At 43.3% G+C, this 26182-nt stretch overlaps 1 protein-coding gene across 4 annotated transcripts in view; it reads right to left on the bottom strand.

Moving 5' to 3' along the window:
* The window catches only part of PHLPP1 (PH domain and leucine rich repeat protein phosphatase 1), a 165320-nt gene that overhangs the window by 34760 nt on the left and 104378 nt on the right, over positions 1–26182 (bottom strand). For all 4 annotated transcript variants that reach the window (XR_014170161.1, XR_014170162.1, XR_014170163.1 and 1 more), the window contains exons 4-10: positions 25045–25211; positions 16941–17087; positions 15934–16164; positions 13542–13744; positions 11012–11072; positions 8194–8289; positions 3991–4146 (exon numbers count right to left, since the gene is read on the bottom strand). Coding sequence is in view for 1 of the 4 variants with exons in the window: in XM_081918147.1 (XP_081774273.1) it covers positions 3991–4146; positions 8194–8289; positions 11012–11072; positions 13542–13744; positions 15934–16164; positions 16941–17087; positions 25045–25211 (1061 nt within the window). In the remaining 3 variants the exon portion in view is untranslated. The remainder of the gene's footprint in view (positions 1–3990; positions 4147–8193; positions 8290–11011; positions 11073–13541; positions 13745–15933; positions 16165–16940; positions 17088–25044; positions 25212–26182) is intronic.

The following is a 26182-nucleotide window of genomic DNA, read 5'->3' on the forward strand; positions in this document are numbered from 1 at the left end:
AACCCAATTGATTATCTGTCGCTCCCCACTGAGTCTAGCTCGGTCAAGTTAAGTTCTCCTTCCTAGCACGGATGATGTCTCTGGCCAAATGACTAAGACCAACCTGAACACATTCCAGTGCCTTCGAGAGTAAGCACTCGGAAGAAAATTACCGTATTTGTTGCTCTATAAGACTCACTTTTTCTCTCCTAAAATGTAAGGGGAAATGTGTGTGCGCCTTATGGAGCGAATGCAGGCTGCGCAGCTATCCCAGAAGCCAGAACAGCAAGAAGGATTGCTGCTTTCACTGTGCAGTGATCCCTCTTGCTGTTCTGGCTTCTGAGATTCAGAATATTTTTTTTCTTGTTTTCCTCCTCCGAAAACTAGGTACGTCTTGTGGTCTGGTGCATCTTATAGAGCGAAAAATACGGTATTTATCCATGTTGGGGTGAAGCATCTTAAAGAGGACCACACAAAGATTATGGTTGCCATGGGACTGCGGCTGGGAATGATGGAGATGAACACTAAGACACACTGTCTTAGCGGTGAAACGTTTGTGTATGTGTCAAAGATTATTGTGGGCCTTTACGTCTTTAACAGGGTGGGGACACCAAAGAACAGGTTCCAAATTGGGAGGCATTTTTAAAAGTCAGACATTAAAACAAGCGACACTAGAGATATATTGCAAGTGACAGACACAGAGAGACATGAAAATTTCATAAGGCAAGAACAGAGGGAGATGTTGCAATTACGCTACCTTGAGTGTAGCCTGTGACAGGCGGCAAGACATTTAGGAGCTATAAATATTGGCCCGATTAAAATCCAACCGCCGCCACCCCCCTCCTTTGCAGCCCCAGTAAAAAGTAGGCTGGAAGATGGAAAAGTTAAGATAAAAAAGAAACCTGTATGATAAATCCATCTGCCCCAAGTGGCAGGCGTCTGTGTGCCATATCAAGTTTGGCCTTGTAGACTGCTGGTTATTTAGACCAAAATCTTCTGTGGCGTATGGACTGTTAATAATGTGCCCACAGGTACTCAGGGGTACGATCCAAAGTCAGCACAGAACAATGCTACGTGGTTGCTGACAGGAGTGAGGCCCTGTTAGCACATATCACCTCTTCTTAGAAATCAGCACTCCTTGCCGATTTGTTAGCGGGCCAAGTTCAAGGTGTTACTATTGGTATGGAAACCTTAACAGCTTGGGACCAGTTTGCTTTTGGGGTCAACCTTGCCCCATTTCTGCCCACTTGATCACTCTGAGCTATAGAGCTGGCATTGTTACCACGGGTTCCATGGTTGTAAGAAATCAATCTTTTAATGTGGCAGCACCTAAGCTTTGGAACTCCCTGCCCATTGACAACAGGGAGGCAACTTCCCGCCATATGGCATCTGCTTAAAACCTGCTTAGGGACACAGGTGGTGCTGTGGGTTAAACCACAGAGCCTATGACTTGCTGATCAGAAGGTTGGCGGTTTGAATCCCCACGACGGGGTGAGCTCCTGTTGCTTGGTCCCTGCTCCTGCCAACTTAGCAGTTCGAAAGCACGTCAAAGTGCAAGTAGATAAATAGGTACTGCTCCGGCAGGAAGGTAAACGGCATTTCCGTTCGCTGCTCTGGTTCGCCAGAAGCGGCTTAGTCATGCTGGCCACATGATCCGGAAGCTGTATGCTGGCTCCCTCGGCCAATAAAGCGAGATGAGCGCCGCAACCCCAGAGTCGGCCACGACTTGACCTAATGGTCAGGGGTCCCTTTATCTTTACTTTTTAAAAACGTTTTAGTTTAGGCAAGCCTATCTAGACGCATAGATGTTGGTGCATTTTAATCCTTTTTAAAAAAAAAATGCAAATTTTAATTACGTGTAAATGTCTTTAGTGATCATTTTATAGCAATCAAGCAGAATGTACATTTTGTTAAATAAATAAATGCTAGGTCAGAGTACACCCTTTGCAATTAATAGACAGGCTATACTACTCCGAGTATAATAGACTAGCCAATACTCAGAGAATTAATAGACTAGCTATACAGTACTACTCTGAGTACAGTGGTACCTCGGTTTTAAGAAGCCTCCATTGCCGAATGGTTCGGTTTTTGAACACTGAAAACCCGGAAGTAAATGCTTTTGTTTTTTGAACGCGCCTCAGAAGTCTAACAGCTTCCGCTGTGTATATCTCTTGTTTTTCACAAATTTCTTTACTGAATTGGCAGACCGCCCTTTGCGCCTCGGTTTTCGAATGTTCCGGAAGTGGAACAGACTTCTGGAACGGATTACCTTTGAAAACCAAGGTACCACTGTATAAGTTAGTTGGTCCCCCAAAACATTGGGCTTGAATATGTGTCCTCTGATCCACAAACACCTGATCTGCCACAAGAAGAAGAAGAGGAGTTTGGATTTGATATCCCGCCTTTCACTCCCTTTAAGGAGTCTCAAAGCGGCTAACATTCTCCTTTCCCTTCCTCCCCCACAACACACACTCTGTGAGGTGAGTGGGGCTGAGAGACTTCAAAGAAGTGTGACTGGCCCAAGGTCACCCAGCAGCTGCATGTGGAGGAACGGAGACGGGAGACGCGAACCCGGTCCCCCAGATTAGGAGTCTACTGCTCTTAACCGCTACACCACACTGTTCTTTTCAATCTAGACAAACATTGTAGGTCCCTCCACTGAGTTGTGCTTTCTTCACATTTCGTTTTTTGCTAACAGAACCATGTACTGCTCTCATTCCAGCATGGTTGGCAAAGAAGAAAAAAAATAATAATGTACCAACTGGATTTCTGTCATTCCTTTGAAATCTCAGAAGATGAGTCCCAGTCTCAAAAACCAAGGGGCTGAGGGCTCCTGATGTTCTCTCTTAGATCACTGATAAGGGAGATCATAATTTTCATCAAGGATGTGGCTTGAGCCCTGCGGATCTCCAGATGACAATATGTAGTCAAAGAGACTGTGTGACCAAAACAAAACCTGAAGATTCCCATGCATGCTTTGAAACCCGGGGTCAGGGGCATGTTGGGAATGGATCATAATCCCTGGACTCCCAGCTTGCTTTTCATCTTTTCAAGGCCATTTGTAGAACCTGAGCTAGGACACAAAAATGTCTCCTATTTTTGTTTTTTTGAGAGGAATAGTCTGCTCCCACTTTCAGCAGTCTCCACTCCCTTCAACCCCCCCAAAAGGAAGAAAAAATCCAATGGACCTCCACCCAGTAGCATGAAGCACCTTTGACCAAGATTCCTGGCAGTGTTCAAAAATTAAAAGCCAAACCTGTATCCTCACAGCCAAGGGCAACAGGTCCAAGAATTAAGACACTCCGCAAGAAACAAAACTCAAAATGTACTGACCCTAGGGAGAAGAAGTGCTGGTATTCCGAACATACTCTGTTGCAACGCATGATCGGTGGAAACTTTCAAGTTTAACTTCAAGGAAGTTAAACTCGTTCTCTCTTGAAGAAAACCAGCCAATGAAAAGCTACTGTGCATTATTACTTTTGCATTTCAGTTCAGAGTTAGTTTTACACACAAAAAAAAGTTTGTTGAGACACATTTGAAATGCTTTGAAACAATATATTTCATTTTTTTTAAGAAAAAACAAAAAACCAAACAGCTAGTACACCCCCTTATAAACCTTGGAACCACAAGAAGAATTTCAATTTGAATGGATTAGAAAGAGCATCTGCTCCCTTCACAGATGGCTCTCAGATCGAAAGGAAAGGTAACCTTATGTGGAGTCAGAAGACTGGTCACTCTGGAGCGCCATTATTTTAGGGCTGGAAGCTATGACTTCAGAAAATGGGGTGGGTAGAGGGGGGAAAAGAAGGAAGCGGTAAGCTCATCAACTAATTATGTGACCAAGACAGATTGAGAACACCAAACAGCTTGGAAATTCTCATCGCCTCAACACTTGAGAAATTTGCAATAGGATTTCAACTGAATGGGCAGTCACACAAAATTTGCTGGATTGTAAATAGAGGCAGAGAAGGTAGGGGAGGCCACACAAACACACACACTGCTTTTGCTTACCTGTCAGCTTTCAACAGCAAATTAGATGGCAGCTCTGTAAGCAGGTTGTGTTGCACGTCCAAGACCTCGACATGCGTCCGTTCGATCCTCTCTGGTAGCCTGGCTAATTGATTGTGTCCTGCAAGCAACTTCCGCAAGCTGATATTGCAAAATAACCTGGGGGTGGTGGTAGAGAAAGGAACAAACAGTAAGTGAAACAATACCAAGACTTGTGGTACAGTCCTCTCAGGGCCTCTTCATGGACCAGAAGCCTAGGCACAGAATCCACTTTCTGGTTAAACTAACCACGGTGTGTCATAGCACTCGAACAAGAAATGGTTAGTTTAAACTATGGTTTCCTGAAACACAATGGCCTGGTTCAGATGTAACATTAAACCGTGGTTTGGCATTACAGAAAGCAGCCTCAGGCCTGAACAATTCCCCCTCCTCTCCCTTCCTTGCAACAACGCCAGAAGTGAGAGAAAGCATTTGCTTTGTCATTGTGTCTGAACTAGGCCAAATGTGGCTAGTTTATAAACTATTGTTTCTTGAAATAATTCAAAACCTTAGTTATTGATCTGAGTTTGTTCTGAAACTTAAAAACACTTTAGGCACACCCGTCAGGATATAATACTGTAGTCAAGAGAGCTAGGCTTTGGCTCTCTTCTGAACATACTCTGTGAGGAAACCATAGTTTGTGGCTGTGTGATGTGCGAAACACTTCTCATACACAACCCCTGAGCAGTGCCATTGTTTGAAAGTGCTGTTTGGTCAAAGTCTCTTTCTTTGTGGGGGGTGGGGGAAACCACCCAAGGAGAATCTGTTCCTAAAATATTGCTCATCCAATATTTCCCCTCAACCAAAAATGACTCAACATCTTCTCATATTCTTCCTCTCCTCTTCCAAATTCTTCCTCTCCCCTCCTTTCCTCCCCCTTTTTAATACTAGACTAACGTAAAGCTTCCTTCCAGTTCTACAGGGAATGAAATTTATCTAATCCGCTTTACTGTCTTGAGCTTTTTACATGCTAGGGGCGGCCAACCGTTCTGTTTCCACATAGAGAAGGGGGAGGGAGATAAAGAGAGAGATGCTTTATAAGACACATTAACGGGCAATGTGGCTTCTGAAAAGCCAATTGAACTAAACAAATTTAGAGCTGGAAATCGAAACCACACCATGAATCTGCATTTTTTAAAGTTCTCAAGCTCTGATTTTGAATCAGGTGGTCTTTTGAGGGGTGGGGAGGGATATATCTTGCTGAAGATGGGAGATTATTCTCGTCTGCCACCTGCCTTGTTCTCCCTGTGGCTGCATCTGTACGTTTTAATCAGAAGGCGCCCATGCCCCACGGTTGACCCTTCTTTCAATCAAAGATTCGCAAATTACTCAGCACTGCAGATGCCTCCTCCACCCGTTTACGTATTAGAAAAGACACACACACACCCCAAGCCCTCCTCCCCACCAAAACCCATGCCTTTTCGCTCTTCTCCCTTACAAATCGTATCCACCCACTGTCATCATCAGGCCACAAACTACAGGTCACCGGGGCCATCGTGCCAAAGCAATCAATAAAAGACATTGTTTTCCCTTGGTGGATGCTGTCAGATAATCTGTGCAAGTGCCATCATTCGCAGTTATCTCAGGATGACGACTGGGCTGCATCGCACAGCTGAGGACGTAGGTCAACAACCTCCACTTCACTTGTTAAAGAGAGCACCCGAGTGGGTGTGGTTGCTAAGTTTGTTGCTCCCTCTCACTTTCTTTTGGTAGCGTGCCCAATCTAGCACTGAAACAAACGTTTGTGCACTTTCCCTTTTAATGAACTGTTGGGAATTTGCTGGAGCTTAACTTGAAGGAGGGGGTTCTCTCTCTTGCCTGCAGAGTTGTCAACAGCATAAACTTTAGTCATTTACGGGGGGGGGGGGGATGGCAGGCAACGAAACTATAGGAGCCTGTTGTTAAGCTATAGAGAAGACCGCTTTATGAATCACCTCTTTATGGAGCAAGGAGACAAGGTTGCTGCTATGCTCACGCCTGCAATTCAAGACCTTCATCAATAAAGTATATAAAAATCAAGAAGCCTTGTTTAACGCTCGCAGGAGGCATTAAAAAAAGATGACTATGACTGCACCCCAAAGTGTGTATAACTTCGCTCTTACATTTTTGTGCTTTGTAGATTTGTGCAGAGGGACTACAGTTCATTGGAAGAACACACGCTTCCCATGAAGAACTTTTCGGGTTCAATCTCTGGCCTTCCTAGCAGATGACGAGGAAGACCTCTCCTGCCTGAGACCCTGGAGCTGCTGCCCACCGGAGGATACGTGGGCAAGGTGGACCAGTGGCCGGCCTTCTGCAGAAGGCAGCTTCACATGCCGAGATGAAAATAGTATCTGCTATTCTAGTAAGCAGAAATTATTCAGAACTGCCCAAGCACCCACACACTAATGCTTAGTCAACTCTGCATGTATTCTGCATTTTTTCCCTCTTTTTCAATCATTGTGCGAATGAACCAAAAGCATAGTACTCAACTCACTACTCCAAGTTTATTTTGCTTGGTTAACAAGGACAGCTCTTACCCCTTAGAAAAAGTCTTGGAAGCATGTGAGAGCAATAGCTGGTGAAAACTCGGGACGCCCAGGGAAGTGGAAGCAGTTAGTGTTCTTTTTTTGACCAACAGAAACATAACAAATTGCATAAACTATGCCAGCCTTCCCTAAGCTAGTCGCTGGACTCCTAGCTCCAAACATCATCACCATTATTTATTAGATTTGTAAACATTCCTGGCCATTGGTCATGCTGATGGGAGCTGGACTTTGACAGTATCTGAAAGTCACCAGTTTGGGGAAGCTGGGTCTAAGCAAATGTATGCAGAGATGCTGGGCCAGCTATAAAATAAAAATGGTCCCTGAACTTTAAAACTGTGGTTTTAGATCATTCAAAGTCCTTCCAGTTTAAGCAAGTGCTGCCACAGTCATAACAAAAACCACCAAAGAGAGCGAAGTGTTCTTACACACTGGAAACCTTACCAAGAGAACATTAGCTGCACTCCTTAGTGATTATAAGTGATAATCCAAAACATTTAAACAGTACCATACCCCCCCCCCCCGCCGCAAGGCCTTTAACCTAATTCTTCCCATCTTGCCTTTTTCAGCCTGGAATCCACATTTTCCTCTCTAAAAACCATTTTTTCCTCATCTCTACTTTTTCAACATGTTTACACACGAAGCGCTTTGGTACTAAATCCTCTGTGTGGTGACCAGTTGTCTTTATTGCTCCATTTGCCATCCAATCCTTTTTTAAAAACATTGTTAGGTGTTAGAGCTGGGGAATAGTTGGTTTTCAGCTTTATGGCTAAACATCGTGATTATACTGATATATCACAATGTCAGAAATAAAGATAGAGCTACGCAGAGACACTGGCTGGCTTCACTGTTTTCCCCACGGTATGATTTTTGCATAGCACGCACACACACATTTTGATTCACAATCTATTGCCTGCTTATAAACTATGAAACTGATGTCGCAATTTGGACTTCAAACAGGTTTGACGATATTACCGCTATATCGCCCAGGCCTATTAGGTGTTTGTTTGTTTGTTTGTTGGAGGTGAGGCAGAGATTCTGTTTATGCCATGTAGCCACAGGGCAGGTTCCTAGGAAACTGCCTCATACCACGTGAGACTATTTGCTCATCTAGTTCAGTTGTGTTAACACCAAACAGCAGTGGATTTCATGGCTTTCAATCCCTCCTAGACCTACCAGAAGATTCTGTAGATCCTCTACCATTAAGCCATGGTCCCTTATTCCATTCACACCCTTGAGATTTGAAAGGTTTTTGACTACTGAGAAGAACAACTTTAACATTTACTGAAGAAGCCAGGCATCATGATGCTGAACAGCATTAGAAGGTCTGTCTACAAATTAAAGGAGTTGGGTGTTTTGTTTTTGTCGAGGTTAAAGAGGAGGAGGAGGAGGAGGAGGAGGAGGAGGAGGAGAAGAAGAAGAAGAAGAAGAAGAAGAAGAAGAAGAAGAAGAAGAAGAAGAAGAGAGGCCATGTTGCAGCTTACAACACAATAGCACGCTGTGAGGTTGAAAAACATCAAACAGAAGGCAAAAACAAAATACCCGTCCATCTGTAACCGAAACAAGCTAAACACTGACTCCGCAATTGTTTCTGAATTGTGCGTCCTGTTCCTACTTGTGTAACTATGTCTGCAAGACTCACCGGGCAGGCAGTTCACATATTTGATTGTGGCCCAGATCCAGAACTTCCAGCTTCCTGCTATCGCAGACCCATTCAGGGAGGCTCTCGAGGTGGTTTCTGCACAAAGGAGGCAACAAACGAACAGGTTAAAAGGTATGGAAAAACTAGCATATGTGTTTTAAACCAGGATAGGCGATGCAATGAAATGAAATGTTTGGGGCCGCAAATGCAACTTGCCCAACACTGGGCCAGACACAATCATCTGTTGTTTCAACCCAGCGACTCATTTTGGAGTGGAGCTCGCCGCCCAAATCAAGGTTTCCACAATTCTCAACCCACAACCTGCAAAATGATGCCATGCAGTTCAACAACAAGAGCTTATTGTTGACCATGAGCACCACAGGTGCATCTAACAGTAACATGCGGCAATAGTGCTTTGCTTTGCTTTGCTTTGCTTGGGAGCAGGGAGCAAAAGCAAATGAACGCTGCAGAAAATGCTAATAGCAACTGGAACAGTAGCAATGTGCTTCCTTTCAAAAGTGTAGCTTTTCTTACACGCTCGCCTATGTTTCCATTGAATATATTTAGGATTAGCCAGTGCAGATTTTTGAATGATCATTAAATTCAGTGCAGCCAACTGGAGGCAGCCAGATGTTGCTGGACTCCAACAACCAGCAGGTCCAGCAGTCAGCATGGTCAACGGTCAGGGATGATGTGAACTGCAATCTAACAACCTCTGGAGGGTCCTACATCGACTGGTCCTGCACTTATAGATCAATCTTGTCTTCAAAGATTTTTTACAGCACAAAGAGCGTGTGTACCAAAATTCCAAACCACTCTGCACAGAAACTTCCAAGATGGCATTTTCACAGGAACTAGAGTTTAGACAAAGGAAACAGGGGCAGTGGCCATTCAACCAGATTCAGGAGAACTCCCAAGAACCGTATTCCTTCATTACCAATATTTACTCTACAAATGAAAGTTTGTGCCCACAAATACATCCTGCTGTATGCATCCCTTTTTCTTTGGTGGGTTTTAAATAAGGCAACAGAGCAGGATGTTTAGCTGTTTTCTTATTCAGCCCAGGGGAAGTTTATACAAAATGCTGGCTTGCAGCTCTGTCCTGTTCTGTCCTTTACACTATCAACAGTGTTTTGCTTATAGTGAACTGAGTACATTTCCAGTAGAATACCAGCTTGGAAAATAAGGGGATTTTTTTTAAAAGGCTTTACTCGTCCCTAACACAGCTTTAAGCTGAAACGTATTTTTAGGAAGACAAATAGTGCATCATTCACATTTTGGGGTTGTGCAATAAATGCCACGTTAATCAAAGATATGAGAAAAGAAAGTGAATACATAATCTTGTTATGAAAACAAGCTGTCAACATAGCTAGCCTCAGATATTGGGAAGTCAAATATTCCTCATTACGATGACTTGTGGAAATAACGGTGGGGGGGGGAGGACACACTGATTTTTTCTAATAAATTACTTATCCATGCGCACATACTGATGAGATTCTGGCACGCAAATACATTGACTCATGCACTTGTATGCTTCAAGTCACTGGCAGTACCCTCAGGCAACACCCTTGTCTCTTTGGTGCTCTTGTTTAGACAAAACAGTCGCTTCGCTCTTTAGGACAACTCAAGGTCTGGTGCTCTTTTTAAAACAAAACAAAACAAAACAAACCACCCAAAACAATGCTCAAAAACGCAAATGACCTCCTCTGCTTAGAATCATGTTGTTTTAATCCTAGCGTGTAGGCTCTTGCAGGCATCAGAAAAAGCATCGCATGCATGGAATCGGAAAACTTTTCTCTTTTTAAATCTAGCTGTGTTGGTGAATGTTCCGCAGGAGGGAAGGGAGACAGAGATACCAAGCAAAACCAAAGCACATGAGTACGCAATGGGAGTGAATCTTCCGGTCCCTGCAGATTTGCTTTAACAACCCTAGGGTCATACATTATTGTTTGTAAGGGGATTTCCCTCAGTGCTACAGATTAATCCAGGCACAGGCAAACTCGGCCCTCCAGATGTTTTGGGACTACAACTCCCATCATTCCTAGCTAACAGGACCAGTGGTCAGGGATGATGGGAGTTGTAGTCCCAAAACCTCTGGAGGGCAGGGTTTGCCTATGCCTGGATTAAGCACTGTGATTCGAGGGAGAGTTGACATATAAGCCAAGGCCTTTAAGATAGGGCTATTTTACTAGTGCGCTTAAAGATTTGCTCTGCAGTGTAATTTGAAAAATAACCCAGGTCCAATGCTGCAGTGTGTCTGAAACACACTCACAAACTTGCCAGATGTATTTGGCTGTGTCTTTTAAAACCCAGAAAACACTCTTCAGATGATGATGATGATGATGATTTAAATCACCAGATCTCAGAATGAACATATTGATTTGTAGAAGTCATCTTCACAACGAGGAATAAATGGAGTCTGGGCATTCCAAAACACATTTTGACAGATCCAATTAAAATAAATAAAATTTTAATTTTAAGTGAATAAAATTCTAGCACGTGCTAGAGGGGGAGGGAGAGGGGGGCGGAGGGAGATTTCCTTGTTCCAACCTCTCTGAGGGTTGACGCAGACAGAAAATTAACCGAAGCCTTATTTCAACTTAGGTTGGTAACCGTTACATGTAATGCCAAACTACAGTAGAAGATGGTAGCAGGGAGAAGAGAGTAAGTAAGGAAAGCTCATGCAAACTAATGGATCAATCCTGAACAGTAACCCCAGCTACTTGTGTGTCTCTACAAGCCCTCTTAGCAAGGCTACAGTAATTTTTGTTTCAGCCATGCTAGCACCGTATTTTCAAAAAGGTATATTAGGGCTTACCTAGAAACATCCATGTACGTCAGATAGTTCGGAACTGGATACACATCAAGGTGAACGAGTTCTGTGAAAGGAACACAATTAATATATACCAGAAACAAAGAAAAATTAGGATTGAAAATAATGTACTACTTCCCAGGTTTGTTGTTTCCCCATCATGCAAGTTGTACATCGCACACTGTAAGGAATATTTAATATGGCTTAAAGGGATCTTCAATAGACATAGTACAGTGGTACCTTGGTACTCAAACTCAATCCGTTCCGGGAGTCCATTCAACTCCTGAAACCATTCAAAAACCAAGGCGCGGCTTCCGATTGCCTGCAGGAGCTTCCTGCACTGAAGCAGAAGCTGCATCGGACATTTAGCTTCTGAAAAACGTTCGCAAACCGGAACACTTACTTCCGGGTTTGCGGCGTTCAGGAGCCGATTTGTTCGGGAGCCAAGCCGTTCAAGTACCAAGGTACCACTGTACACCAGATAGTGGTTTCTTCCATTTCTCCTTAGCTTTCAACAGACATAGTTCTCTGTTATTTAAGAAACTTTTCCTCCTGCTGCTGCTTCTAAAATGCAGTCTCAAATCAGTTCTGGGATCTGATCTGCAAGTCCAGTAGGATACAAAATCTGAGAGCCCAAGGAATATTTTTATCCCCAGGACTAAGACATTCTTAAGGTTTGATTCGTGTGTTTGTAATGCACCACTTCAGACTGCCAGGAGGCAGGGAGAGAAATTCACGATTGTGGAATTCACCACACACACACACCATCCACACAGAAAAACATCCACAACAATAGCTAAATCCTCTTCCCAACGTCTAGTATTCTGCAGGGAGGAATTTTTCACTTTTCATGGTATAGAGCAGCATTCAATCACCGACCGACCCTGTCTGCAGTGATACAACCCAGACATAGGTTTATCTCCTGAGCGAGAACTAAGCTTATGGTAAATCAATGATTCCTCACCCAATCATTCCCCAAGGCTATTCTTCACACAGCACCACCAGCAGCACTTCATGGCACTGCCTTTCGTTTGTAGACAAGAAGTCTATCCTAACACCCTGTTGACCTTACATTAAATCCTTCAACTCGTGATTAGCAGCCATATCCATTTTTATGCACAGAACTAACAAAGCCTAATCCTACAATCGCAACGTTCATCAGTCCAGGTATCCATTGAAACAATGGTTTGGCAATGCTTGGATTTTGCTGCCAATTTCTGAAACCCATGCCACTGCTCAACTATAAGGTTATGCACAGGGAAATTTAGGGTGGTCTTTTCTCTCTCTTTTTTTAATCAAAAAGGGCTAAAAGGTTACACAACAAATCCATCACCATGAACTTAGGGCCTATCTGCAGTCCAGAGGTGGGAGACGGCAGAAGAAAGAATGAGCGCTACTGCTGCCTGTTCGTAACTCACTGAGCTCAGCTGCCTACTTCAATCAATTCTTCAGTGCTTCCAGCAGAGAGAGAAGACCTCAAGGTCCTATGCTCAGCAGAAACAGCTTTATGCAAAAGACAGTTGTGCAAATCCACTTTATTTGCATAATTTATACAAGTGGACTTTTTTTGGCCCGAGGGTTGTTCTCGCTGCAGAAAATGCTTAGCCCACTCTGAAAACCAGAGCAAGGGACAACAGGCTTTTCTGTTACATGGGTCATGATTAAGTCCAAAGGAAACTAAAAGAAGAAATGATACAACAAAGAGGCATGTGGCACCTTAAAAACTAACAAATGTTAATATGGCATAAGCATTCGTCAAACACATGGGGTGTGAACCTCAGTTTTCAGGCAGAGTGTGTATATATATGCACATACAAGTGTACACAGGTGTTAAGGGGATAGGAATGTTAACGGCTGGAGATAAATGGCAACGGGATGTGAAAATATAGCCTGTGACAGAACTTAAATGCATGCTAAATGGTCCTTCCCAGCAGCAGCAGTTGGTGGCAACACAACCATCACAGAATTGTTGAGTAAATTAACACCAATGTAAAAGGTAAAGGTAAAGGGACCATTAGGTCCAGTCGTGGCCGACTCTGGGGTTGCGGCGCTCATCTCGCTTTATTGGCCGAGGAAGCTGGCGTACAGCTTCCGGGTCATGTGGCCAGCATGACTAAGCCGCTTCTGGCGAACCAGAGCAGCGCATGGAAACGCCATTTACCTTCCCGCCTGAGCGGTACCTATTTATCTACTTGCACTTTGATGTGCTTTCGAACTGCTAGGTTGGCAGGAGCAGGGACCGAGCAACGGGAGCTCACCCCGTCGCGGGGATTCAAACCGCCGACCTTCTGATCGGCAAGTCCTAGGCTCTGTGGTTTAACCCACAGCGCCACCCACGTCCCTAAAATGCACAGTATGAATGCATTATTATTCATTTCTGACACTGGCATGGTGCTCCTCTAAATGGTTTGCATCGCGCTTGTGCGCTAGGGACTGGATGAATCCTGAACCTAAACACAGTATGCAAATCCACTATAAGACGAGCAGACCAGAAAACACCTAGTCCTTGCTTGAACTGCCTTCAAAGTGAACTTACCATTTGAAGTGGCGTAAAGAGCTTTAAGCAAATATCCGCTGATTTTGAGGCTGACCAGCTGGTTTCTTTCACAGTGCAGTATTTCAACGTTGTTGAAGATGGTGGCGTCAAGCTCGCCTAGTTTATTGTCCCGAAGATCGAGCTGGGTGACGTGATGTAGGAAATCAGCGCCGTCCGCCACCAACCTCCTGATGACATTTAACCTGGAATAAGAGAGGGAGGAAAAAAGTTATGCTGTTGATGGGGGTATGTCAGCAAGGGGTTGGAAAGCGGAAGTTTTGGCTCTAAAACTATCATTTTCTCAGTGTCCCAAGCAAAAATGAAATACAAGCCCAAAATCTGGTGCTCAAATGGGCCCTGTTTTTATGAAAAGCTCATAGTGACTCACATGGAGGTCCCAATGGTCTCCCTTCCAACGTTTAGTTCTAAGTAACACTACATCTTCAAGCACTCCTCAGGTCATACACTAGACCCTTTTGCTAAAAATCTTGGAACCCACCACCAATAGGTTGTGAGGCAAACAGCATGAACTGCTCCCAAGTATCTGTCCCTCATTTCACTAGGGCATTAGAGGATGCTGAGAGATAGCTCAGTTGGTAGAGCACGAGACTCTTAATTTCAGGGTCAAGGGTTTGAGCCCCACGGTGGGTGAAAGATTCCTGTATTGCAAGGAGTTGGAATAAATTATCCTTGTAGGCCCTTCCAACTCTGCAATTCCATAAACTGGCAGGTTGCATTTTTAATCATCATTTTCGAAGTTTTGCTACTGGAGATTGTGCCTATGCAAAAGGAAGCTTGATACTGCTCTGATTAGTTCTGAAATGGTTGCAGCCAAAGTGGGGTCCCGTTCAACTTAACCATATGCATCCTTCTTGCAATCAGGACGCACGCTGAATAATCCCAGCCAATGAAAACATGCATTTTCCAAAGTGCAGCGAACATCAACATTCACATATGAACGTCAACAATCCCAGATCACTTTACCACTGTCAACATGAAATGATGGCGTATGACTGACAAAGAGGGAGATATACACCAGTGTATGCTGACAACTCTTACTTTGAGTGGATGTTAGTACTTGGTGCATTTCTGAGATTTTGCTTATAAACAAAATTCTTCCGGGATTGCAGATGTTCAAATGGGAATGCGACATTCCCCAAACTTAGGACTTCCACTATAATATATGAATACCTTCATAGACTAAAGCACTGCTTTGAATTCCTCGGAGGATAAAAAAGTGGGGAAGAGGGGTTTATAAACATGAAGCTTTGCACATATTCCAAGTTCTCCATTTGGGAAAGGCATTATAATAAAAGTTTACATCCCACCCCAATCCCAACACTTGACAATGGTGATGTGATCCAATAGGTCAGTATTTTATATTTGGGGTGGGTCACCCAAACCCATACATGCCCATATTATAAATCATGGCAGGTCGAGAATACTTGTCCTGCCCAGTCCTTGACTTGCTGCAGAAACAAAGGTGATCTATAAAAAGCAGCCACCTGTACCAATTCATTGCACTCTGAAGAGTTCAGTTTTATTTTCAGTGCTGAGCTGACAAGATCGATTAAATCACACAATCAGTAGAATGCTTTGGGGTGCAATGAAAGCTCTGGAAGGACCAGGACTGCACTTCTTTCTTTTTCTAAGTGTTCTCATCCCTAGATTACACCATATGCCATCTTCTAGCATGCATAAGTTTAACTCCTCAACCTGCTCTAACTCCTTAACCCATTAAAACACAGGCATCTCCCTGCAGCTGTATTTGGAATTATCAGGCAATGGCCAAAACCTATGAGCATTTAAAGAATTTTGTATGATATGTACATTGTTTTAAATGTTGTATTTTTAAAATTTTAAAAAAATTCTGTTCCGTTTGGATGGAGCGGAGAGAAGAGAAGCCCCACCCATCAGTAGATGTCATTGGTGACATCAGTTGATGGGTAAAGGGGCATGGTTTAGGGAAAATGGCCTCATGGGCCAAACCAGACCTTTTGGCAGGCCAAACCTGGCCCGAAGGTCCTATCCTTGAGGTAAAGGATTGAATCCCTCACGTACAAGGTCAACATTATTTGCATGAAGATGAGTAATTATTTCTGGTTGGTTAAAACAGTCTATTTCTCAATTTTGCAGGCTAATGTAATAATATGACAACTAAACACTGCCAATCCTGCGTTTATTGTAGAGGAAGTCACTCTTGATTTGATTGCTTGCGTGAAAAAAGAAGCAGAGATATTTAACAAACATCACCCCTAGCACTGAATGCCCTTGCTCGAAAGTTCAGCATCTGCATATGAAATTTATGACCAGTCATAGCCAATATCTTGAAACGATGCGGACAGCCATCTTCACTCTTGAGCTTCACCCGTTCTCTCGCAAGGTTACGTACCTTAGATCTACATGTTTGATGTGTGGCATTCTGTTCAGCGCCTGCAAGCAGAGCGTTTCCATGCAGTTTCCAGACATACAGAGTTTGTCCATGGCAGGCAGCTTCTCTAACACCTCGGGAATGCCGCTGAACTCATTGAAAGAAAGACCCAGGTAGCTAAGCTGGGGCACCCTTTCCAACTCAGCAGGAAGGCTCTGGAGGAAGTTCCCATCCAACAAGAAGGTCTGTAAGCTATTGAAGAGAAGAGGGGGTTGTCAAAAGCAACATTAAAAACAACAACCCCAAAACAACTCTTTATAAACATGTATTGCAGCAACTCCAAAGGACATTCTGGCAGTTCCCCTGTTATGAGAAGTGTTGTGGTTTACAGTAAGGTCACCCCGGATTTACAAATCAGTCCCCTGACAAAATCCTACCATTCCTATTGAAGTTGAAAAGTGTCCCCAGATTCATTGGAAAAAATCTGGTAACCTTAGGTTACAGGGAACCAGGCAGAGGGCCTTCCTGGTAGTGGCACCCGCCCTGTGGAACGCCCTCCCATCAGATGTCAAACTGATAAACGACGACACAACTTTTAGAAGACATCTGAAGGCAGCCCTGTATTGGGAAGCTTCTAATGTGGGATGCTCTGTTGTGTTTTTGTATATCCTGTTGGAAGCCACCCAGAGTGGCTAGGGCAACTGAGTCAGATGGATGGAGCACAATCAATCAATTTAATAATAATAATAATAATAATAATAATAATAATAATAATAATAATAATATTGCTGCCATATTCTGGACCCCAGTGAAGCTGCTAGTATATAAGAGTTTTTCACAGCTTAAGTCCTCTGTATGTGAAGAAGTGAATCATACACCGGCACTTTTGCTGGCCGTTACAGATTTAGTTGTGCTTAGATGTTTAGCACACACTTTTGCCATGACTCAGGCATTATTGACCCAGGCTAACCCTCTGGGAGGAGTCGGTGCACTCAGGGTTCATGCTGCCCTTGGCCATCTGTACCTACTTGTTCATATCACCGACGGCTGCTGGGATACTTCTGAGTGCATTGCAGGACACGTTGAGCTCAGTCAAGGTTGGAATGCTGCAGACTGCCAATGGGAACTCTCCTAAATGATTGTTGGAAAGGTTAAGGCTCCTCAGCTTGCTGAATCTACGATTGGGGTGGGGTGGGGAGAGAGGAGAGAAGGAGTAAAACGAAACAATAAATTGCATATTAAATTAAGGCAGTGTTATGCAGAAGAAGTGAACTGCCCATAGACTGTCACCAAGCGGCTGCTTAAGCCACACAAATTTATTTTCTGCAGCGCTAAGAAAACAATTAGCAATAAGGTGCTGGAAGATCTTCAGTATTAATGGTATTCTCTACCAACGTGTTTCCTCAATGACAAAAGGTGCAGGCTTAGGAGGGGAAAATATAGTTGGGGGTGATCAAGGGGTTTGCAATAGTGTCCTTAAAACCCCAGGCGTTTACAATTAGAAAAGCAGTCGCAGCTCAAATATGTCACACAAAGTAGGCAAGCTTGCAGAGTTTTAAATGCGGTTATTTAAATCTCTGTGCCTATCTTGCATTAGCAACCATTGATCATGCCAGTAGTATAGCTGGTGCAAAACTGGAGAGACACAAATTCAGAATTATTTCCCCCCAATTATTATTCTCTTAACTGGGAAAGAACGAACACTTGGAGCAACCTTGACAAAGACTTCCTTGACAGTATGTACAGACACCTAAGGCAACACATCTCTGAGTCGAAATGATTTTTTTTTTTTTGAAGGACAGAAATTTCTCCTGGTGTTTATTATAAATCCTACTTTCCTGCAATTCAGCCATATAGAAATACCCTTAAAGGACTACCAAGGTGCTATTTATTTCAATATATACCATGATAAGTTACCATTTGTATTTACCACCCCAAGTTCCAAAATGTTCTGGAAAGTTATCAGCCCTCAATAATTTTTGTTCTATCAGCAAACAAGCTGCACACACAAACACCTTTTCTGAAGATGGCAGCTGTGTTGCCCCTGCTGCAGCAAAAACAGCTAAGATTCTCGCGGCACTGTAAACAAGCGCCTAAAACCAAGAAAGCAGCCATCTTCCCATCTGTGAAAGGTTGAATAGCTGGTCACATGGCGTTGATTTTTAATCACCAGAAAGTGGCATTTACAAGCTTTTGTTTTAATGCCCTATGCTTCATTTATCCCAAAGTTTTGCTAAAAACCTGTTCAAAATTTTCCCAAGTTTCCGTCTGCAATCATGAGAGCTAGAAACCCATTCTATTTTAAAAATGCAATCTCAGTTTGTCAGCATGTAGTGGCAGGTTCTGCAATCTGAGAAATATTCCACGATCTGCAGCACAACCATAGTCTTGAAAATCCCTACACACACACAGACACACCCCAATGTAAACCAATTGTACTAAATTATAAGTCCCATGGGAGGTGTGTGGATTTAAGGGCTTTTTGAGCAGAAAATATGCACTGCATCGCTTCACTCTGTTTGTCTGTCATGACTTTACAATCAGACAGAAAATCCTCACCAGAAGCTTTCAAATTTCAGTAAAGCCAGCAAGTGAATCACTGTTAAGTTTTCAATTAGCAGCACTTGTCAGAAAGCAGTTTCTTAGCACCTTAATTAGACTTTTCTCACCCTGGGTAACTGCTTTTTAAAAAGGCAAACTAATTCTATAAGGGTTTTTTGTTTTTTTTTTAAGGCTTCCTTTGGAAAGGGGAAATTATTCTTTAATTCCTCCTTGGTGATCTCAGCATCCGCAAAGCAGAACTTGCCCCTGAACTTAGGCCCATCTTGATTGCAAGAAAAAAGGGGAGGGGGAAAAACGTGAAGTGATTACTCAAGGAAGAAAGGGGACAATCCAAGTTACCAAGACTGCATGTGCAGCCACATTGTTCAGGTTGCCTAACAACAGGGAGTAGGGTGTGTGTGCCTGCAGGCAACCAGCTAAAGGGCTGAATGCAAAGATCTGTGTCAGCTTCAGATGGATGAGAGGAAACTCTTTTCCTGACGAAGTTCACCAGAGGGCTTTGTTTTCCCTTCATTCAATCTCCTCCCGGTGCATGATGGGAGTGAGGGAGAGTCATGGAATATACACACCCATAAGAACAGAGGCAACCACAGTATCCATCAAGCATCAAGTTGTTGTTGTTGTTGTTGTTTAGTTGTGTCCGATTCTTCGTGACCCCATGGACCAGAGCACGCCAGGCACTCCTGTCTTCCACTGCCTCCTGCAGTTTGGTCAAACTCAGGCTGGTAGCTTCGAGAACACTGTCCAACCATCTCGTCCTCTGTTGTCCCCTTCTCCTTGTGCCCTCCATCTTTCCCAACAGCAGGGTCTTTTCCAGGGAGTCTTCTCTTCTCTTGAGGTGGCCAAAGTATTGGAGCCTCAGCTTCACGATCTGTCCTTCCAGTGCACACTCAGGGCTGACTTCCTTAAGAATGGATAGGTTTGATCTTCTTGCAGTCCATGGGACTCTCAAGAGTCTCCTCCAATACCACAATTCAAAAGCATCAATTCTTCGGCGATCAGCCTTCTTTATGGTCCAGCTCTCAATTCCATACATCACTACCGGGAAAACCATAGCTTTAACTATACGGACCTTCGTTGGCAAGGTGATCTCTCTGCTTTTTAAGATGCTGTCTAGGTTTGAAGCATCAAGTACCACATCCCAAAAGCACCTGCAGTCAGAATACTCCCCCAAGGATAGCATCCTTCCTCCCCACCCACCACCAACAGAACTAGGGCAAGAAATTCCTTGGAAAGAATGGAGCTCAGCATTGGTAACTGAGCTGATCCACAAAGTCCAGCTCAGGCATAACTGCTTAGATCAGCCACTGCTTATTAGTCAGAAAAGAAGGGGCATTTTCTTAAAAAATAAAGAATTCCCAAAATGGTCCTGAGAACTTCTAGGGCTCACAAAATGTCGAAGCTATAGAATTTAGAAAACACTAGAATTAGCCATTATCTAAAGAGAGAACTGTCTGGGTGGTACTGAATGCTGAACTCCTATCTTTACTGATGTCATTTGTTGTGGTGAGAAGGTCAAACAAATGAGGAAACCAAAGCTAAATAGGTTGCCATTCCTTGATGACAAACATTGACACTCCAGTCATTTTTTTCCACAGTTTTTTTTTTTTGTTATAGTAAAAATATCTAAACAGAAAATATTAGTGCATATTGTTACAAATATGCAAAAGTTTAGCTGTGACCCTGCCTACCCAAACACTATTTGTAAGTCCATCCTTAAACCAAAGCATTCTTAAACCAAGGTGTGCTTTCCCATATCAGCGGGTGACTCAATTTACAAATGGAACACACTCATCAGGAAGTGGAACATGTTCTACTTCCAAGGCAAAGTTCACAAACCAAAACACCTACTTCCGGGTTTGCAGTGTTCTTAATCCAAGTTGTTCATAAACTAAGCTGTTCTTAAGCCAAGGTACCACTGTACTCTAAAATCTAAGTTCCATCTTTCATCTCTCTCATACCTGCTCATAAACAAGATGCCCTCAAGATTTTGGGAGTAATCCCTTCATTGTGTGAACTGCACTGAGGATTCTTTTTTTACAGATTTGTTACCTCGCGATTCACTTCATAAGGTCTTATTCATTGGCCGAAGCATTGTCTCATTTCAAAGAAGGGTAATAAAGTAGGTCTGTCCAACTCCCACACATGAATTGTCCACCCCACCCAGGCAGTGGCGTCTTCTATTTTACCACACTGAATTCATGCCTCCCTCACGTGCTAAAAATTTCCAGTGTCAAGTTTATCTGGAGAAATTTTTATCTTTCACCTTTCCCCAACCTGAAAGAAGAGCTGTTACAATAGGATTGCTCTTTTCATCACAAACACACATTTCTTTTTTGAACCATAAAAGGGCATGTAATGGAATTCCTCCACAACTCTGCTCTAAATCTCAAGCCAACTTGCATGGGGTGCTCATGAAACATGGCAGTATAGCTACCATCTGAGCTGCATAGTCGTAAACTGAGATTTATTCATTCCTCTGTTTTCCGATACAAAAGAATCACCCAAGATACCGCTGAACAACGACCAGCGTTTATGAAGCTTCTAAATTTATATTGCCAACATGTCAGTGTCTTCACATATAAAAAGTGAGGGTAAGTTAAAACGAAAAGGGAGTGGTAAGAAACATCTTAAACCACAATATGAGCTTCCCAAGTTTCTTAATGAACAAAATTTAGACAAAGCCGTAGGCTCAGTGGTAGAACATCCGCTTTGCACTCAAAACGTCCCCTGATTCATAAAAATGAATGTCTCCCCAGTTATGGGGGGGGGTTACGTTCCTGGGTACCATGTGTATATGTGAAACAGTGCATAGTGAGGAACACCATCTAAAAAGCCTGTAAATACTCCTCTAAACCTCTGAAAACCCACAACCGCTCCCTCCAAACCTCCTTTCTCAAAAACTCCAACTATCCACAGGCCTCAAAGGTCAGTGCAAAGGCTCATGGGATCGCAGTTGCAAAGGCTCCTGGGACTGCTGGCCGTTTCCCTGATCTTTTGTACCCTTTTGCACTTTTCAGGCCCTCTTTGCGCCTTTCGGCAGTTTAAATCGGATTATTTAATTTATTTCTCGGTGTTGCGCAATATACGGTCATGTGCGACTCAAACTCATGCAGGTAGCGAGACACCTGTATCTGCTCTCTGAAATGCTGGAGAGCTGCCGAAATTCTGTGAACTAGATGAATCAACTGTGTAAGGCTTATCAGGTTTTTTTTCATTGTAGTACTTGGGGAGTTCCCTATGAACTACAATGAAAAAACCTAATATTTTAGGTTTTTCCTGCCATTCTGACCAGCAAATACAGAACAGCCAAGACAATCAATTTTGAGTCATACAAAAAGAAAGGTGCTGTTGTTATGTCTCAATAAGTCACTAAAATGGATTGGTCAAGGGCTTCCATTTGCTTCTTGAAGGAATCAGAAGACTGAATGGTCTGGTGGACCTTCGCCCATCACCATGCATACGGTCAACTGCTAATAGCTTGCTGGTGGTCCTTACTGTGGGCCACACATGCAGCTAACCATAAAGCTGGTTCTCACACAGTATAGTGCTACGAACAGACTCTCAACAAGGAGAGGCCAGCGGGCAAGTTCAATTTGTGACATGGGTTGAGAGGCAAAATTACAAGGCCACTCTAATTCTCCATGGAAAAGTTCCACGGCAAGTTAATTGTGTTGTTTGAAAAGCACGCTTCCCTCAAAATTAGAGGCTAACTTGTCTCCATAGCCTGCCTTCCCTGTAAACTTTCCATTTGGAATGTTCTACTAAAAAAGAGTTCGGTGTGGCGGGTGAAACTTGCTAATCCAAGGATTGTCAGTGCGATGACTGTAAGCAGTGTTTGTGGTATCCGCAACAGCTTCTCCACTTTGCAAAGTATGCCATAAAGTTTGGCTAACATTTTACTTTGCCTGCTAAGGACCAATGCTATTTACGCCTTGCACCAAGGCATTCACGCAATCACACCATGTTTTAAGACATGTAGAATGTTTTTGAGCAGATCATCAACCTTGCCAAATGGAAAAGCTCAGCTCAATCTTGCTTGCTTGCATGATTGAAGGATACAGGCGCCACAATCCATTCTACTCTTGATATTTCAACATGGGCTCCCTATCCACTGCTACGCTGCATATTAACCTGAGTGAGATTTTCCCCATTACAGCAGGGTTATGCTTACCCAGAGATAATGCCCAAGGGATATAATGTACCTCACGCACAGCAACAAAGGCCTAATTGCTTTCTTTTCAAAGCAGACAAATGGCCGCAGATGAGAGATCAAACCAGGAGCGCGTCCAAATCGCAAGCGTTTTGCTCAACAGATAATAGAACTTTTGTGCTCTCCACAAGGAGAGTCTAAAAGATAAGAGAGAATGGGCAGATTCAAGAGGGACTTTATTAATGCAAATAATATGAACCGAATATGAACTGCCTATATTGAGGCAGACCACTGGTACCTTTAGGTCAGTATTTTCTACTCTACACTGACTGGCAGTGGTCCTTCAGGATTTCAGATGGCAGACATCCCCACCCTTTTATGGTTTTGGTGCAAACTGGTTCTCGGAAATGTTGTCAAGCACATACAGGGGCGATAAGCTCCCCAGTGTACATTTCACAGGAGGGTTCCGCCACACGTACAGGGAAGACACATGGTCTTAGAGTTAAACTGCGAATATCACAGCAAAGCAAGCTCTCTCCTGGCTACATGAGGGGAAAGGTCAGAGAATGCCGGCCCTGGGGGATATTTTATACACGGACCGATTACATACTCCAACCAGAACACACTGCTCAACACACCCCTTCCTTGGAAAAAAGGGGAAAGGAATTTTTGCTGATAAGCAGCCACAGCACAAACTGGCACCCGATAACCAGCGAGTGACAAGACACGACTGTTATCGTTGAATGAAGCCGCTGGAAACTGATAGTTCTAAGAATCACTCGGAATTCTGCCGGGTCACATTTGGGGAGGCCAAAGGCACGTCTCTGTTCATGAAAGTGTTTTGTTTGATGGAGCAGCTGCTGGTTTGGTGGCTGTTCTGGCTTGAAATCTTGCCAGTTTTTTACCGTCATTTTTATTTGTTTTAATTGCTGGTAATGGCCGCAAGAACCTTGTAGTCGACCGGTGGGGGTGTGGCAGGAGATATAAGATCAAATGGGCTTGCGACTTATCCTCAACCAAAGTACTGCTGTTCAGGATAGCAGCAAGCTGGACCTGCCCTCCTCTAAGGTTAATATTGAGCCAATAAGAGGCAAGTTCATTCTTCCTCCTCCCCAACCCAGTTTCGGATCTTTTTCCCAAATGGACCCTCAGCATTCTGTAGTTATTGGGTAGTCATGGAGCATTCTCATTACCTAAGGCTTTTGCCTCTAATCCTTTCAACACCCAACCACCCAATTTCACCATTAGAGGAAACTTTTTTTTTTTTTAATTGAAACAAATCCATCCTATGCTGAACTGAGATTTGCTCGTGGCTGTATCACATAAGGCATAATGTAAGTAGCAGAACATTTGAGTACCTGGCTTGCACACTTATAGATAATATATGCACCTGTGTTTATTCTGCATGCTTTATTTTGGTACATGCAGGTCAGTTTTTGGACTTCCTGACATCTCATCATGTAAATATCTCCAAGTCAGATGAAGGATGAAAGCACGACTCTTCATAGCATTTTTACTTTCTTTGGCCACCAACCCAAGCAATGTTATGCAATGCCTTCTTCCCTTTATGTTCTCTTTTAACCAGTGGTGAGACATTTGGAGGCGGGCGTGAGGAATGGCAACACCCCCTCATGGTGTTGGCGCTTTTTCACTGCCCCAATGTGTTGCTGATGCTTTTAACCAAATAACTCTCTCTCCATCCATCACAACCAAATATGCATAGCTGTATAACAGTTGTCTCCTTGTACGATGGCAAGAGAGGGCAAAGTATAGTATTTGAACCAAATGCTGCACACGTTAAGTTTCAACAGAGTTTTGACAGGTTGCTTCAGTCATCTGCTCCTGTTTTATATTATTTTGTTGGTGGGTGTTAGGTGTATAAATTGGACTATTGATAGTACCCTCAGATTTGGAACTAACCATTTCCTGGAAAAACTGTGATATGGAAGAACTGCCTTCGAAAGAGATCAGCAGGGAAGCAAGCCTTTTAAATGGGAAGAGAGTTGGTTCTTTCTCTCTTGCACACTGTCAGAAATGACCAACAAGCCAAGCCGGCTAGAACAAAAAAAAGATTATGTGGGCCAGCAACAATTTGTCATTTTCTTTGCAACAGTGATGAAATCAAGCACCTCTAGGGAAGATTCTCCACCCACTTTTGGCAAGGCCCTGTACCCAGAGAGGAACGCACCCACTGTTAAGATACTCTTGCATCAGTGAATTCCCACGACACCATCATGTTATGTAAAAACGGGGCAAGGCTCTTTTGAATGACAGTTGGGGACGCCCAACTAGGTCCCGCGGAATCTCAAAAGGGAACAAAGCTGGAAGCTTTTGAGGAGCTGATTTAATCCATTCTAGACAACAGTGAAAAAACGGGAACACAATATATTTTTTTGTTTTAGCTGTTGTTAATGTACCTTTGTAGCTCGTTCAGTCCCCTGGCTGTGGATGGGCTAGGGTTCAGCCTTAGGAAGTTTTGCTTCAGATTGAGATGAGTGAGGTCCTGGCTATAGAAGAGGTTGGCAGGGAGATCCTCCAGGCTGCAACATGAGAGATCCACTGAGCTTATTCGCTGTGATGCAATCTACAACGAAACAAGGAACCACAACATTAAAATCAACGAAACACGAGCATTTGGCTTCTTGCTTGACCTGGGGCACTTCCTGTTGTAGTGTTATCTGCTATATCTTAATGGAATACCTGTTTATGTGAGTAAGTGAGTGAGTGAGTGAGTCAGTCAGTCAGTCTGTGTGTGGTAAGCCCATGAATATAGTAATTGGTCACCCCAATTCACACATCACAAATACAGTACATTTTGCAAAAACAAGCCCCCAGGGCCCGGAGAGTCCTCTAAACCAGTGGCTCCCAACCTTTTAGTTATGGCAACCCACAAGTCCAAATTTATTTACTATTGTCACCCATCAATTTTCGCTTGCATTTTAGCTGCAATTTTGCCTATGCACATTCAAGCAAAAATTTGCGCAACTCCACCTATTAATGTGGAGTTTGTTGAAAGATGTCAGAGTGCCTATGTATCAGAGGCAAAGCTGTAAGAATCACTCAAAACAACTCCCTGTATGAGCACCTTGGGGCAAACCATCACTGGATCTGCCACCATCGGTCAGAGAGCACTTCCCAAGTGTTAAGATGCAAGACGCAGGCTTTTTTGATATTCGGTTACAAGTTTCAACAAAGTGTTAAAAAAAAATTGTTGGTATATTATAAGAGTTGTCCATCATACGAGCCCATCACATTTGTTCAAAAAAAAAAAAACACCATTCTGTTTATTTATAAAGCCCACGACCCACTTGCCCAGGCTATGTGACAAACAGGTTGGGAATCCCTGCTTTAAACCTCAGAGAAGGAAGAATACAGAGTCAGGAACGGTCTGCTTCCCCCTTTTTCTTCCCTTCCCCCAAATATCATTATTTTAGATTTCTAGCCTGTCTCTCAGGGTGAAAGAGAAACCCGGTGAAGAGGGAATATTCAGGGCAAAATAACAGAATCTTCACATACTAGCAGGTGAACTTACTAATTGCTGGACACCTACAAGTT

Source organism: Podarcis melisellensis (genome assembly GCF_964234715.1).
Source record: "Podarcis melisellensis genome assembly, chromosome: 7".
In the NCBI taxonomy this organism is placed as follows: Eukaryota; Metazoa; Chordata; class Lepidosauria; order Squamata; family Lacertidae; genus Podarcis; species Podarcis melisellensis.